The sequence below is a fragment of the Coregonus lavaretus genome, assembly GCF_964263955.1.
Source record: "Coregonus lavaretus genome assembly, chromosome: 29".
In the NCBI taxonomy this organism is placed as follows: Eukaryota; Metazoa; Chordata; class Actinopteri; order Salmoniformes; family Salmonidae; genus Coregonus; species Coregonus lavaretus.
Window position 1 is genome coordinate 12088805 of NC_140016.1, and position 17633 is coordinate 12106437.

General features: G+C 41.2%; 2 protein-coding genes across 4 annotated transcripts in view; one reads left to right on the plus strand and one right to left on the minus strand.

The window, feature by feature from the left end:
* Positions 1–2081: 2081 nt before the first annotated feature.
* On the plus strand, positions 2082–5975 carry nkx1.2lb (NK1 transcription factor related 2-like,b; the record flags this gene model as incomplete). Its single annotated transcript, XM_084146629.1, has 2 exons — positions 2082–2523; positions 5260–5975. 2 exons carry the CDS (start codon positions 2082–2084, stop codon positions 5973–5975), a joined length of 1158 nt encoding a protein of 385 aa, XP_084002755.1.
* Positions 5976–8680: 2705 nt separating this feature from the next.
* Positions 8681–17633, minus strand: part of uvssa (UV-stimulated scaffold protein A) — a 30965-nt gene continuing 22012 nt past the window's right edge. For all 3 annotated transcript variants that reach the window (XM_084146514.1, XM_084146513.1, XM_084146512.1), the window contains 3 exons: positions 12602–12713; positions 9978–10167; positions 8681–9604 (listed from right to left, as the gene is read on the minus strand). In XM_084146514.1, the coding sequence (XP_084002640.1) occupies positions 9511–9604; positions 9978–10167; positions 12602–12713 (396 nt within the window). In that variant the 3' untranslated portion in view covers positions 8681–9510. The remainder of the gene's footprint in view (positions 9605–9977; positions 10168–12601; positions 12714–17633) is intronic.

Genomic DNA, 17633 nt, shown 5'->3' on the forward strand with positions numbered 1-17633 from the left:
GCACCACCTCCCCTCAATCTGTTCGACGGGACAACAGGACCCGCGGATGCTGCAATATAATTAATTGTGTAGGTTCAAGAGGTTGGAACACAGGGAAATATTAATGCGTATCACAGGCCTACATGGCACTATGAAAATAGCCTAGGTTTTCTGTTATAGGATAAAATCAACGACAAAACATTCAAGTAAAAACAAATATTTTATAAATTGTTAGATATCAGTGGTGTCTGGTGTGCCACTGGCGAAAATAATCTGGGCTAACTCGAGGTGACAGCATTGTGGCGGCAGCAGTTTAGATGAAACAGGGAATAAGAGCTGTCAAATAGGTCTATATGATGATGAGGATGATTCTGCTTAATCATTATTAAGCTATCGTTGTTTATTATTTTGTTATCATCAACCTCATTATTAGAAAATCTGTTCAAAGAGATATCAGGGAGAAACGTTTTTTTGTATGCTGCGTGTTTAGGCTAAACAGGCCTATCGTCAGACTTTTTGTATTTATTTTTTATACAATAACTGTAGGCTATCACTTCTCCTATATTTATCCAATATAGTCCTATATACGGCAATTGTGAGCATATTTTGCCATATAAACTTCGAAAACATAATGAAACGTCAAAGAAAGTCTATTCAAACCACTATTAGGACACAGCATAGATCAGATGAAAGAACATCTAATAGCTGTTCAATTACAGCTTGGCCGTCATACCCTGCTCTGGAGTCTGCAGCAGCAGCAGTCAGTCTCCATAGCAGCGGAGTGGAGGGCAGGGCTGGGTCCCAGCCAGCTCCCCTGGGCTTGCCCTTTTGATAGGATAATCATGTTCATCCCTACCAAAATTACAGCTGATTGTTTTACCCATTATTTTCCACAACTTTTAATTTCTACTTTCCAAAGGATCATTGCCCGCGGTAATTGCAAAGAAACTGACCTTGTATGTGTCATCAGCCCCCAGACGAGGGAAATCCAATTTTGTTAGCCTTGGCACACTTCTTTTGTTTTTTTCTCTTTAAAATAAAGTCTGTCATAATATAGGCTACTGTTTTAAGGAGTGCATTAAATGAAAGTAAATGGAATATTAAGTTCAAGATAAGAATAAACACATAGTGTTTTAAATCAAAATCCAATTATTTGGTCTAGGCCTATTATTGTTCTGGCATAATAATGGCATCTCAGATTAGAAATCAATATTTCACTGAAAGGGCTATTACTGAGTTTATTCAATGCATAATTGAGTTTTGGAAAGTGCACTTTAATTTGCATTAAAGATAACGAATCTTTCTCATCTGAACTTTCTCATCTAACAATAATCCCCTAATAACAATAAGCCTAATAATAATAATAATAATAATAATAGCCTTCCCTAGACTTTGATATTTTTTTTACCGATTTTACATTGAAAACCTTAACTTGCATTTGATCACTGAATACTGAGGAAAAGTTAGATCATGGCCTTATGATCTTGGAAATAAAACAATCAATGTCACAACCTCAAAGTGGCCAATATAGGCGAGGAGAAAGTAAAAATATTCATATTTAGAGCCTTTCCATGCAGTTTAGGAGTTCAGTTGAAATAGAGTACATCAGGAACCGTATCATCCCTCACTCTATGTGCTCCACTATTACCCCTCACGCGCGAAGACGGAGATAATAGGCTATTAGAGGCATGGGATTCATTTGTAGCCAATTACAACCCACAGTTGAATATGAATGCATAAATAAGGCGTAGCTTGTGTCTAAATTTTGGCGACGACTAAACGAGGGTGGGAGGGAGAGCGAGGTGTGCGTGGATGACATAAACGTTGGAGGGTCCTGAGGGGATGGTTCAAACCCTAAAAAGGAGTTGAGCAAGGGAGACCAACATCCAACAGTGAACCATCACCTCCTGGTTGTCAGCCGTGTGTAACAAAGACCAGAGCAGTGCAGCCGTAGAGGGGGTCTGGCAACGCAAGCTGTGCAGGAATAGTGCTCCAGACATTATAGCCTACTTTTCTCAAATTGCATGGGCTATTATGTCTTCTTCGGTTGTAAGAGAATCTTAAGTTGACTGTCTTGGTGCTAAAGCTCTGATAGGGAAATCATGAACAGGGAAAAGGTTCAGGTGGGAGACGTCTCAGTCGCTGCTCCGCCGGCGTCCGGTGTGACTGCCCAAACAGCTGTGATCGTCGTGGCGGCTCCGGAAAGCATGGACAATCACGGCGAGAAGCGGCTCGCTGCCAACGCACTGTCGGTGTTTTCCTGCCCCGGGGGTAGAGACATACTGCAAGCGGACAGTCGAAACAACTCTCCACTTCAAGAACCGGCTCCAGTAGCAATGCCAATGCTTCACCGGACCACTTCATTTTCGGTTTTGGACATTTTGGACCCAAATAAGTTTACGAGCAAAAAGCCTAATCCTAACCGAACAGGCAGCGAATTCGCCTTCGGGACAGAGAACCGTGGAGGTGATGACTCGAATCATGATGTAGAGCAGAAGTCTTATGCAGACGACTATGACACATGTAAAAAATCTACAGGACTAAGTAAGTTTTTTTTTTTATCTTTCGTTTTTTGTATATTTTGTTTTCTAACAGTGTTGTTGTTATGCTGTAGGCCTATGCATATCTCTGAAAAATCAGATTTGAAATAGACATCTAAGGTAGACTACATTTGGTTCTTGTTGGCTACATAGATGTCTTAGGAAGTTGCTCAATTAGCCTACTGACATATGTGACATTCTTGTAAAAACCATGTCAAGCCTATTTGTGTCGATCATAACGAGACAGAGAACTTGATGAGTGTTTGCCTTATAGACTAGCACTAGCCTATGTCTTAGAAGCTAGAGGGACCGGCAAATTGTTTTAGATCCAGGAGTCCCAAAGTTTGTATTTTTCACATCTAACTTTGTATTCTATATTCTGGAACGTTTTTTTCCGCTCAAATAAGTTTTGACTCAGAAATAAATATGATAATATCTGAGGTTAGGTTACAGGATATGTAATATTCCATCCATGCACCCAGTCCCTTAGGCTACCCCAGAGAAAAAAATGCTTGTAATATCTAAAGAAAAAACAATTAAAACCCTTCGATTACGTTTAATTAAAGGTGCTTTGCGAGGTTAAAGATGCAGCAGGATAATGGCGAAAATCGCCCCAGAGTGGCATGCAGAACGCGGCTAGGTCGATATCCTATTATCGAATTGAGTATATCTCTTTCAGGCAGCTTGCCTGACTCCTTCAACAACTAAATTATAGGGTCAAAATTCGGATAATTACACGATTAAAACCTATTATACTTATTAGGGTAGATATTGATCCCAGAAAAAAGACACTCGATTAAGATTGTCTCTGCTGCTATAAGATAAACACATCACCCCCACTGTCATTTTTTCAACGAAATAAAGGGAACAATTATTTCATTAATTAGATACGCCTACACTGATCTCCGTAACCACTTTAATGGCTATGCATTTAAATATAACCTAACCTAGTCAAAGGAGAGTGATTAGTTATGGACTACCTGGTTAAAAAATAGACAAACTTAACAAACCAACAGACAAAAAAAAACATTGTTCTTAATATTATATAAAAATAGTTGAACATGAAGACATGATGTGGATTAGTGAGATATTGTTTATGCTGCCAATATAAACATTAAAACCCTTTTCAAAAGCCAACCGTAGACGATCACATGAACAGGCTTTAGTAAATTGACAAAATTGTGTCAACAAAGAATGCTGAAGATGCGCAGGCCTTGACGGGAAAATGAATCCCATGATATGTATGAGTATTGATTAAATAATTCAAAAGTAAGTAGGCTAATGCAAATATTAGTTTTATTTTATGTTCATATTGCACTGTTTTGTTGTCATAAGATGGTGCTTGTGCGTAAAAGTGGCCTGCACTTGAATGTTGTGGGGTACTCCTGAAAATAATTGAGACTTTATTTATTTAACTTGCATCTCTTAAAATCGAACCAAACAAACCTTAAAGGTTTGACAAACCTTATTGAATAATTTAGGCCTAATGTAAATGACTTGATAGATTAAATACCATGCATCCTCGAGGTCTAAACGATCATTTCTTATTCAGCCATACTTGTAGACTATATGGCTGCGCTGTCATTGGAATGCACGCTCATGTAGGCTATATTTTCCTGAATTCGATCAAAATCGTTATATCCAGATGTCTATTTTTCAGACCCCAAAGCATCTATTTTTGCAGGCTTTATTGCGCTGTAGGAAGTAACGAATTGAGCCACCATATCTCACATTTCCTACATGTCATCATGATACTTAAAAGCTCTTTGTCGAGTTTATTCTGCTGATCTGTGCATTTGTATATTTGTATTTGTATAGGCCTATATATTGTAACAATTGTTTGTTGAGTAATGTTTTGAATACCACTATGCAAACCCCGCCCTCACACAGGCGTGGGCATTTGTAGGCTAAAAATCCCATAGGCACCTGCATAAAAACAATTGCTTTGGCACATCTCTTGATGCTCTGATGAAGGCATAACTGCCGAAACGCATTAGCCTACAAAAATGTTATTCTGCCTTTTCCCAATGTTCTTGAATTTGGGATTTCATTTGAAGTCAATGTCACATATTTTTACCCAATAAATTACTGGGAGTTTATATATATAGAGAGAGAGTGCGACTCTATTTGTATAGCTTACATATGGCAGAGCACCCAGCTAATAAAGCGAGGTAGCGCACCTGTTACCCACTCCACAATAACGTAAATGGATTTTGAAAATGTATTCAATGTTAGAATATTTAGCGTATATGGGCTACAAAATTATATTAAATATTTTCCAAAATGATTAGCCCTCCTCAAGTATTTTTCTTAAAGGTGTCTGAAAGTAGACCATATCAAAAGCTGTTTTCACTATTTCATTGTTAGCTTAACATACAATTGATAACATGAATTACGATGTTTGTGTCCTTTCCAAATTTTACGCAGCGTATTATTTAGGCCAACAGTAATACATCCTTACGCTATTGATACAGGATTAGGCTCGGTTACATAAATACACAGCGTGGAGATAAAACAACCTTTATCCTCACCTTCCTAAAAAGTGATTTATGGAGGTTAAAGGTTATCCATTAGCTGGCATTATTTTTCATCACTTCATATTTTCTTGAGCAAATCTTATGTTAATTAGGCTAGTCAATATAGTCTTTGTAAAGTTATTGAATATTGTCAGTCTAAATGACTTGGACTTAATGTGATTTTTTTTTTTATGACTCAATGGCATGTATTTTTTTCTTTGCAGAGGAGGGGTTCATGTGTGCCTACAGATCCGACGAATGCGAGAATGATTTCAAAAGAGGCTCCCACTCTGACAGCGAGATGCAGGATGACGTGTGTAGTGAGGAGAGCAGCAGCGCCCTAACTGGAAACGCAGAGGGGGAACTTGGACACCATGATGACGACGACCAGGCGAGCAAGAGCCCAAGAAGTCCTGGCGAACAGCAAACTCAACAGTCAGGGTCGAATGGACAAAGTAATCAAGGAAAGCCGAAGAGAAAGCGCTCTGGCTCCGATTCAAAGTCGGGTAAGCCCCGAAGGGCAAGGACAGCATTCACTTACGAACAACTTGTTGCACTGGAGAACAAATTCAAGTCCACCCGATACCTCTCCGTGTGTGAGAGGCTCAATTTGGCACTGTCACTCAGTTTGACTGAAACCCAAGTCAAAATCTGGTTCCAGAACCGACGGACCAAGTGGAAGAAACAAAACCCTGGCGCAGACACCAGCGCCCCGACAGGCGGGGGCCAGAACGGCAATGGACTAGGGAGCCTGAGTCCACTCAGCCAGTCTCCTCCCATGAGCCATCTGTCAATGCACACGGGCTACCCAGGTCACGGACCAGGCGGGCTAGTCTGCACCACCCAATTACCCTTTCTGCCAAGTCATGCGGTACTGTCACCTTTCATGTTAGGATCTCAGACTTACGGAGCACCTGCGTTTTACACTTCCCACCTGTAAAGATATGGAGATACGTATAGGTTTTTGCGCCCAAACATCATGTTTTCGGAGGCGTCTAAAATGCACCGATATTATCAAAATAATTGACTCCAATGAGGTATGAATTTAATAACCATATTACACGTATGGTATTAGAGAACTAAAGACATGCCCTTAACTAAAGACTTCTAAAATGCACTTGCTGTATATGTGAAGAACTCAGAACATTTCATGTTGTTTCGTCAAGGACAAGTGCTCGAAGAAAATCTACCTTTACCAAGGAAATAAGATTTTGTTGTATTTGACTTTTGTTTTCATTTTGATAGAATGTGAATACTCGGGGTCAAAATGTACATACAGATGTTGACAAATATATGTCTAGCTTCTAATTTCGAATGCAGTTAATAAATATTAGAGTTGAAAAAAATAGGCCTACATGACGCATATCAATATCGTTCATTTACATCTGGACATATTGTAATTACTGTGTAACTAAACTGTGAAAGTTAAATATGATTGTTTTCCCTAGTAATTTATTATATAGGCCTATAGTTATTAATATTATTAGTTAATCTACCTGAGAATATTTGTCTCTAATGAATGCTCATTTCATCTGGATTCGTCTTTTATAGTCTAAGACAAAGTAAAACAATAAAACAATAGGTTATCATTTACTAACGAATAAGCTACTTTAATATGAATATTAAATAAATAATATCTTCTTTCTTATCAGTCAAATTATTATTGTTTCCTTTACACCAAATTAAAGGACATTTTGGAACTGAAGATAGCGTATTTTCACCCTTCTTTAATTAAATGGTTAACTCCAGTTATTATTTTTTTGCCACCCGATGTTATTAGGCCATATGTTGTATTTTCTTCCAACAAAAAAAACATAACTTTAAAACTATAACACTCTTGCGCGGAAAAAATATAGGAGATTTTGAAAAATACATAGCCCATATGCCTATTGCTGGATCCGTCATGGCTCATTTCTATAGCCTAACTTTTATTAATTGAATTAACTTACCCCAAAATAGTATGTTATTGGCTATTGCACCCGTTGCATATGCCTATGGTGTTTAGGTCTACAATTGTATTCAGCATGTATCTTCTTGGATTTACTGATTTGGGGAATTATTAATAAGACATTTGACAACGGCTCCCTGAATCGATTATTGATGAGGAAAAACAATCATTGGTAATTTAAACGCCAACTTGTTTCACAACATTATAGGCTGCAGACTGTCTTCTCAGACATGCCCTTTCTAAGAGGGGTTTTGACTTTAAAACTAATAAGAGAAACCATGTTTCATTGTGGAAGAACTGTATGCCAAATTCCCGATAGCCTAATGTGCTTGTGCGTAAAACATAATGTAGGCTATGGAATATTTGAAGGAGTTAATTATTAGATGCCTAACAAAATACATTGTGTTTCAGCAACTTTTTCAAATGTTTTTGCCGTCTGTGATAAGGAGGTGCATTTGAATAGGCCTAGGGCTACTTTAAAAGTGCAAAAACTATCCAGTCAATTGTGCAAGTTTTGCGCGATCGATGCAAGTTATAAGTCTATTCTACAATATTTGAAAGTATAGTTTTATTGAATTTGTGAGGATACAGCATTTATTTATATTATTTTAGACCTGATTACTACTTCGCTTCGGATAGGAATAGTCTGTGGTCTGTCCCTAACCGATTCTCCAAAATGGTGATGAAATGGCACATGCCAGCAATGATGGAACATGCTCCTGGAATCATTCTAGAATTTCACATGCAGGTATGGCCAAACGTAAAAGCATGATACGACGTAGCCTGATATAGCCTTTGTAGATAGTCTAAAACAAATGTAAAGATGGCGGCATTATTTAGTGCATGGGGTGCATTGAAATTGGGCCGCACATACCCGACCGTTGCAGAAAGTAGCATAGCCAAATGGAGGGTATTTATTTGTTCTGCCAGCTGTTTTCATCAAGTCCGAGTCTTGGAGCATTATGTTGGACAAAAAAGGTTATGTAAATATTATATTCGACACGTTTTGCAGTCAAATCATTAAATTAATTTGGATTTCCCATTGCAGTGGACTCCGCACTGCGCGACATTTGTGCCAAAAAAATTCTTACTTTCGTTTGAATGGTCTCATAGGCAATAGTGTAATTATTATGTTAAATAATATTAACGACAGGATATTGATATCAGTTATTTTATGTAATAATAACATGACAATTAGCATAGATATACCTACTAGTGAACGTAGGCATAAGCTAAACAAAACATCTAAAAGAGTAAAACAATATCTATGAATTTGTAGGTTATTATTATGATTATTTTACCAGGAAATTCTTGTTTTGAAATGCATGACTCAAGCAGACACTCGCTCGGTCATTAAAAATATGACATTCCAGCCGCATGTTGAATCCCTGGGTAACTTTCCAGTGATGTAGGGAGCTAGAAGGGGATTCTTATTTTTAACATTTTTATAAAGTAGATTTTCAGATGTTATGTAAACAATAATGCAAGCAAATTCGCTGTGACAAGCCCAAATAGAAAAAAAAGGCTCAAGTTGGGGCTCATCAAATAATACTTCAGCAGCTGGCACAGTGGACTGAATGAGGTAAACCTTTATCCCGGGTTTGTAAAATACGGTTTCAATATTAAAGAACCATAGCTTATGTGCAACCAATCAGCTTAATGTGCTCCCAATGACTAGTAGACAGTACCCTGACCAATCAAAGCTCAACATTCACTTTTTAATGTCTCCCACCTGCCCAATTGCTGCCTGCCTGAACCAAAATAGCCCAACAACAGAGCCTGAAGATATCCCTCCTTGCAATCAACATTCACTAATCCAACACAAGAACATTCACTATCATCAACATACTACTACTACATATCAGAGAAAAAATATTATAAGCAAATATATAAGATATTATGTGAGGTGAATAGGCTGTCTTTCTCTATCACTCCAGAGAGGGCTGATGCAGAGCAGCTATTGGCAACCTATAGAAGTTTCTATAAGCCCCTACAGTGCTTTCAACTCAGACACAGGACTGTATGGGAGTCAAGAGCAACATTGGTTAAAAGCTGCCTGTCATCCACAACGGTTTCAATTTCGGTTACCACTTCCACATAATAGCATTGATACATTAAGCACTCAATGGTTGTGATAATTAGAAAAGAGATATTGGAAAAATAGTTACAGTGCAAAAAGCTGTAAAAAGAGTTCTGAGAGTTCTGCCATTGAAAATTACAAGGGTAGACTACATTAAGTGTAAATAGCTAACTGGTGACAAAGATTGCCACTGCATTTTCCCTTATGTTACACATAAATCAACAAATAACATGATTTGACAAATTATTTCATAAAAACATATCAAAACATGTTTTGTTTTTTTACAAAATAGAAAGCATAAATGTGAGGTAATTCAACATTATCTTGTTACATGGAAATGAGATGTGCGTGTGAATGTAGTAGACATTTCCATAGTCATTTCTACCAGTACATGTAGATGAGGATTATATTTCTGCCACAAAATCCACTGGCCTCCTCAACTTCCTGTTAATTCAGTGCATAATTAAATTGGTTTGCAAACTTTGCGTGTTTCAATTTGTCCATTTTATTCATGACATCTGTCACTCGCCTCATGGAGCTCCTGAAAAAGAAAGTAGGAAAGGTTTAGAATGACTGGTGTTTAATAATGGATACGTCCTATCATGAACACCAGTTATCCTACAGTAAGTGTTAAGGTGAGTTTTGAATAATCATTAATCCTCTCAAATGCACATGGGAATTTGAAACTATACAGTACATGAACAAGTAAAGAGTTACGCATGGGACGATGAAGCCAAGTGCAACAAGGTTACAGTACATATTTTTAAATAATACATCTATCATGACATCTATTAAACACCCACCGTCTAGTGAGTGTAAGGTCATGCATCCATTGTGTTGGGGATGACTTGTGATGTGGGGTACTACTTGATCTGTGTTAAAGACACGAGACAGACACTTGTTGCAGTACTTACGGGTTGAAAACCTTCCTCTCTAGTCTGGAGCGTGAAGTGTTGACACTCTTCTTCAGATCACTGAGGTTGGGGTACTTCTTCTTCTTGCCCTTCCCCTTGCATTTCTTGCCCTTCCCAAAGGTTTTGGAGGACCCCAGGTCCTCCCCAGTGGCAAGCTCTATGTCCCTCATCAACTCAGGGTCCCGCCAGTCTAAACAATCAAAGAAAGGAGCATTACCAGACCTAAACATGGTGTGTAGTCTGCAGGCGGTAGACACTCAGACCTAAACATTACATGAACATCCATTTACTGCAACACTTGGATGGACCGGAAGACGAGCATGTCCAAACATTGAAATACAGGACACATTGAAAAGACAACCAAATAGAAATACTGGATTCTGGTTTTAAATAAAGGTCAATGTTAAAATGCCTCCTACAGACAACACAGTGTTGAAGACCTGATGAGGCTCTAAGAGGCTGCGTCAGAGACATGCTGCCAGCCCAGGGCCCAAACAGACACTATGTGTTCCAAGGTCCTACAGGAGGATGGTGATGGTTTGAGGGATTAATCATGGCTGTGATGGTCCACTCCAAAGCTACGTCTGACCTTGATGGAATAGGTTAACTGCACCATCAACTCAGCCTCATAACGACAACAAACGAGAAAATAATTGAAAAAATGTTTGGTATTTTGCCCCCCCGCGTTAGGGCTCACCTCAATCACCCCTGAGAGCGACATGTGAGAGCCTGTAAAAAAGGGGCACCAATTTTAGTTACAAATTAATTGTGTGGTGGGGGGGGGGGTGTTCGTCTCCCCTGGGAAGGGATGGTGAAAGCCCCCTATTACATGAGCCCTGTGATCCCTCTGTGGTTAAGTCCTGCCTTTTGTGTGCTTTCATTCCCATCCCCAGGATGGGAGAAGGAGAACCCTTATTAAGTTAAGCTGTCTGAAGCCCCTGCAGCAGGGGCCTTTTCTCTGTCAACAGCCTCGCATCCACTCCAGCTGTGGTCGTCCACCCACCACAGACACTCCATACGCACACACACACACCACCACACAGGCAGTTGGGAGCCTGGACTGACACTCCACACAGACAGAGCCTCGGGAGTAGCCCTGGCCTGGACCTACAGACGGTTGAGGTACCCTGCGCTTACGCTACCGTAATCACACAAAAAACATACACTGTTTGAGACTGTGCTTTTTGAACGACTTCGCTGATGTAAATGTAATTTCAAGGGGATAACCTAGTGGTTTTAGAGTGGGGAAATAGCTGCTATAATAACTGTGTTGAAATAACTCCTCAATACAAGCCTGGAGTATCATTAATCAAATATTCTGGCTAACTATATTGCTAAATTCAGTGTGAGCCATCGTGAGCCACATGGCAAATTAACTAATTGTCATGACTATAATTGGGAACTCTAATTAAAATCTACTTATACCTTAATGTGCAAAGACTGATCATGAACCGTAACTGTTTCTCTCAGACATCTTCAACATGCAATTGTAACAGCGTTAACTTGATCATCTATCATAGCCTGGCCAAACCTATTTTGAGAGTATGGAATGGTTAGACAATGGAGTTAATATTAAGGATAGAATTGGCATCGAAAGATAAAAGTGCTGCAATGTCTACAAGCCAGGGTCTATCTCTGTTACTGCCTGACAACAGTCAGAGACCCTGACATCAGTTACTTCATATAGAATCCAAAACAACCTATGAGCGTGTGGAGCCACACTAAGAAACTATGAGGGCGTTAAGAGGAAAAATCAATAGTCCCCTATGAGAGTGAGTGGAGTGACCAGGCAGGCAGAGAGGATTGATGGACCTCTGCAGGTCCTTATAGAGCGGGTGGGCTGGTGGGTGGCCTGACGGGCCGGCTTGCTGCTGTACTGAGCTGAGCCACTGTGGCCATAGAGCCAAAGACATACTGTGTGGCAGTGTCTGGATGGGTCTACAGGGCTGACGGAGTGGGGGATCAATAGCGTAGTTAGTTACAAAAGATGCTATTTCACAAGCCAGTGGCCAGCGGCCGCCCGAGTCAGCTGGCCCCGATACCTGTTTGTTAACAAGTGACTGCAGGCAGAGAAAGCACATCCGACGCCCCGCTGGCAGCAGCCAACACACCCTTAATTGGCTTTTAGTGCAGCCTCCAGGAGAGAGAAAGAGAGAGCCCAGAGCCAGACACAGCAGCACAGCACATTATCAGGGGTATTGATGATGACTGTGATTCCATCAATTCATCTTCTCCTCATCCCCGTGCTGTGGTCCCCCTGGCTCCCTGACTCTGGTGCCGTCTTACTCCTGTCAATGTGTGATGGGATGGGAGTGATGGACAGTTCTGAGGGAGGCTGGGACTGGGAGTGATGGAGAGTTCTGAGGGAGGAGTCAGACGCAGGAAGTGCTTCCATTATCTCTCCTTCTTTACCACAGACTAGACCAGAGAGAGCTGCTACTGCACAGGGCAGATATTAGTAAGACCTTTATGAAAGGGAACCTATCAACACCATCAGATTTTTTTGCATATTGCTTAGTGCCATCTTACTGACCGCTGTGAGCTAGAGAATTATACAAAGGGTTTTTTCAGTTGTAGTTTTTTGGAATTGAAGTATCTAATAGGACCCATCCTATGTCCCTCACCAGGCTGGTTCTCTCTGCGTTTCCACTCCTCTTTCTCCAGCCGCACAGCGTCCTCTGGGTTGGTGGGTTTTCCCAGCTCGTCTCGTGGGATGATCAGCCCATGGAAAGGACACTATGGGAATCAGACAACATTCCTGGCCACATCAACAACAACGATCCTCTACACGTCACTTTCACTCTAATTCTGCCTAACTGCAAAGCTTCACTTACCTGTATGTGTAAAATTATTATTTGTAGAATATATACAAAAAAAAAGAATATAATTTATATATACAATCGTGGTCAAAAGTTTTGAGAATGACACAAATACTAATTTTCACAAAGTCTGCTGCCTCAGTTTTGATGATGGAAATTTGCATATACTCCAGAATGTCATGAAGAGTGATCAGATGAATTGCAATTAATTGCAAAGTCCCTGTTTGCCATGAAAATGAACTTAATCCCCCCCCAAAAATTCCACTGCATTTCAGCCCTGCCACAAAAGGACCAGCTGCCATCATGTCAGTGATTCTCTTGTTAACACAGGTGAGAGTGTTGACGAGGACAAGGCTGGAGATCACTCTGTCATGCTGATTGAGTTAGAATAACAGACTGGAAGCTTTAAAAGTCAATACAGGACTAAGATTGAATCGTACTACACCGGCTCTGACGCTCGTCGGATGTGGCAGGGCTTGAAAACTATTACAGACTACAAAGGGAAGCACAGCCGCGAACTGCCCAGTGACACAAGACTTTCAGACGAGCTAAACCACTTCTATGCTCGCTTCGAGGCAAGCAACACTGAAGCATGCATGAGAGCACCAGCTGTTCCAGATGACTATGTGATCACGCTCTCCGTAGCCGATGTGAGTAAGACTTTTAAGCAGGTCAACATTCACAAGGCCGCAGAGCCAGACGGATTACCAGGACGTGTACTCCGAGCATGTGCTGACCAACTGGCAAGTGTCTTCACTGACATTTTCAACATGTCCCTGACTGAGTCTGTAATACCAACATGTTTCAAGCAGACCACCATAGTCCCCGTGCCCAAGGACACTAAGATAACCTGCCTAAATGACTACCGACCCGTAGCACTGACGTGCTTTGAAAGGCTGGTCATGGCTCACATCAACACCATTATCCCAGAAACTCTAGACCCACTCCACTTTGCATACCGCCCCAACAGATCCACAGATGATGCAATCTCTATTGCACTCCACACTGCCCTTTCCCACCTGGACAAGAGGAACACCTACGTGAGAATGCTATTCATTGACTACAGCTCAGCATTCAACACCATAGTGCCCTCAAAGCTCATCACTAAGCTAAGGATCCTGGGACTAAACACCTCCCTCTGCAACTGGATCCTGGACTTCCTGACGGGCCGCCCCCAGGTGGTAAGGGTTGGTAACAACACATCTGCCACACTGATCCTCAACACAGGGGCCCCTCAGCGGTGCGTGCTCAGTCCCCTCCTGTACTCCCTGTTCACCCATGACTGCATGGCCAGGCACGACTCCAACACCATCATTAAGTTTGCCGACGACACAACAGTGGTAGGCCTGATCACCGACAACGATGAGACAGCCTATAGGGAGGAGGTCAGAGACCTGGCCGTGTGGTGCCAGGATAACAACCTCTCCCTCAACCTGACCAAGACAAAGGAGATGATTGTGGACTACAGGAAAAAAAAGAGGACTGAGCACGTCCCCATTCTCATTGACGGGGCTGTAGTGGAACAGGTTGAGAGCTTCAAGTTCCTTGGTGTCCACATCACCAACAAACTATCATGGTCCAAACACACCAAGACAGTCGTGAAGAGGGCACGACAAAGCCTATTCCCCCTCAGGAGACTGAAAAGATTTGGCATGGGTCCTCAGATCCTCAAAAAATTATACAGCTGCACCATCGAGAGCATCCTGACTGGTTGCATCACCGCCTGGTACTTCTGCTCTTTTTTTCTCAACACTTTTTTGTTGTGGATTTATTTTACTTTTTTTAATTAAAAATAAATGCACTGTTGGTTAAGGGCTGTAAGTAAGCATTTCACTGTAATGTCTGCACCTGTTGTATTCGGCGCATGTGGCCAATAAAATTTGATTTGAAAAGGAGGGTGGTGCTTGAAATCATTGTTCTTCCTCTGTTAACCATGGTTACCTGCAAGGAAACACGTGCCGTCATCATTGCTTTGCACAAAAAGGGCTTCACAGGCAAGGATATTGCTGCTAGTAAGATTGCACCTAAATCAACCATTTTTCGGATCATCAAGAACTTCAAGGAGAGAGGTTCAATTGTTGTGAAGAAGGAGTCAGGGCGCCCAAGAAAGTCCAGCAAGTGCCAGGACCGTCTCCTAAAGTTGATTCAGATGCGGGATCGGGGCACCACCAGTGCAGAGCTTGCTCAGGAATGGCACAAGCAGGTGTGAGTGCATCTGTACGCACAGTGAGACGAAGACTTTTGGAGGATGGCCTGGTGTCAAGAAGGGCAGCAAAGAAGCCACTTCTCTCCAGGAAAAACATCAGGGACAGACTGATATTCTGCAAAAGGTACAGGGATTGGATTGCTGAGGACTGGGGTAAAGTCATTTTCTCTGATGAATCCCCTTTCCGATTGTTTGGGGCATCCGGAAAACACCTTGTCCGGAGAAGACAAGGTGAGCGCTACCATCAGTCCTGTGTCATGCCAACAGTAAAGCATCCTGAGACCATTCATGTGTGGGGTTGCTTCTCAGCCAAGGGAGTGGACTCACTCACAATTTTGCCTAAGAACACAGCCATGAATAAAGAATGGTACCAACACATCCTCCGAGAGCAACTTCTCCCAACCATCCAAGAACAGTTTGGTGACGACCAATGCCTTTTCCAGCATGATGGAGTACCTTACCATAAGGCAAAAGTGATAACTAAGTGGCTCGGGGAACAAAACATCGAAATTTTGGGTCCATGGCCAGGAAACTCCCCAGACCTTAATCCCATTGAGAACTTGTGGTCGATCCTCAAGAGGCAGGTGGACAAACAAAAACCCACAAATTCTGACAAACTCAAAGCATTGATTATGCAAGAATGGGCTGCCGTCAGTCAGGATGTGGCCCAGAAGTTAATTGACAGCATGCCAGGGCGGATTGCAGAGGTCTTGAAAAAGAAGGGTCAACACTGCAAATATTGACTCTTTGCATAAACTTAATGTAATTGTCAATAAAAGCCTTTGACACTTATGGAATGCTTGTAATTATACTTCAGTATACCATAGTAACATCTGATAAAAATATCTCTACTTTGTGAAGACCAATACTTGTGTCAATCTCAAAGCTTTTGACCACGACTGTATGTATATGTATGTATGTGTATATATATATATATATATATATATATATATATATATATATATATATATATATATATATATATATATATATATACACAGTGGGGAGAACAAGTATTTGATACACTGCCGATTTTGCAGGTTTTCCTACTTACAAAGCATGTAGAGGTCTGTAATTTTTATCATATGTACACTTCAACTGTGAGAGATGGAATCTAAAACAAAAATCCAGAAAATCACATTGTATGATTTTTAAGTAATTAATTTGCATTTTATTGCATGACATAAGTATTTGATTACCTACCAACCAGTAAGAATTCCGGCTCTCAAAGAACTGTTAGTTTTTCTTTAGAAAGCCCTCCTGTTCTCCACTCATTACCTGTATTAACTGCACCTGTTTGAACTCGTTACCTGTATAAAAGAGACCTGTCCACACACTCAATCAAACAGACTCCAACCTCTCCACAATGGCCAAGACCAGAGAGCTGTGTAAGGACATCAGGGATAAAATTGTAGACCTGCACAAGGCTGGGATGGGCTACAGGACAATAGGCAAGCAGCTTGGTGAGAAGGCAACAACTGTTGGCGCAATTATTAGAAAATGGAAGAAGTTCAAGATGACGGTCAATCACCCTCGGTCTGGTGCTCCATGCAAGATCTCACCTCGTGGGGCATCAATGATCATGAGGAAGGTGAGGGATCAGCCCAGAACTACATGGCAGGACCTGGTCAATGACCTGAAGAGAGCTGGGACCACAGTCTCAAAGAAAACCATTAGTAACACACTACACCGTCATGGATTAAAATCCTGCAGCGCACACAAGGTCCCCCTGCTCAAGCCAGCGCATGTCCAGGCCCGTCTGAAGTTTGCCAATGACCATCTGGATGATCCAGAGGAGGAATAGGAGAAGGTCATGTGGTCTGATGAGACAAAAATAGAGCTTTTTGGTCTAAACTCCACTCGCCGTGTTTGGAGGAAGAAGAAGGATGAGTACAACCCCAAGAACACCATCCCAACCGTGAAGCATGGAGGTGGAAACATCATTTTTTGGGGATGCTTTTCTGCAAAAGGGACAGGACGACTGCACCTTATTGAGGGGAGGATGGATGGGGCCATGTATTGCGAGATCTTGGCCAACAACCTCCTTCCCTCAGTAAGAGCATTGAAGATGGGTCGTGGCTGGGTCTTCCAGCATGACAACGACCGGAAACAAAAAGCCAGGGCAACTAAGGATTGTCTCCGTAAGAAGCATCTCAAGGTCCTGGAGTGGCCTAGCCAGTCTCCAGACCTGAACCCAATAGAAAATCTTTGGAGGGAGCTGAAAGTCCGTATTGCCCAGCGATAGCCCCGAAACCTGAAGGATCTTGAGAAGGTCTGTATGGAGGAGTGGGCCAAAATCCCTGCTGCAGTGTGTGCAAACCTGGTCAAGACCTACAGGAAACGTATGATCTCTGTAATTGCAAAAAAAGGTTTCTGTACCAAATATTAAGTTCTGCTTTTCTGATGTATCAAATACTTATGTCATGCAATAAAATGCAAATTAATTACTTAAAAATCATACAATGTGATTTTCTGGATTTTTGTTTTAGATTCCGTCTCTCACAGTTGAAGTGTACCTATGATAAAAAATTACAGACCTCTACATGCTTTGTAAGTAGGAAAACCTGCAAAATCGGCAGTGTATCAAATACTTGTTCTCCCCACTGTATATATATATATATATATATATAT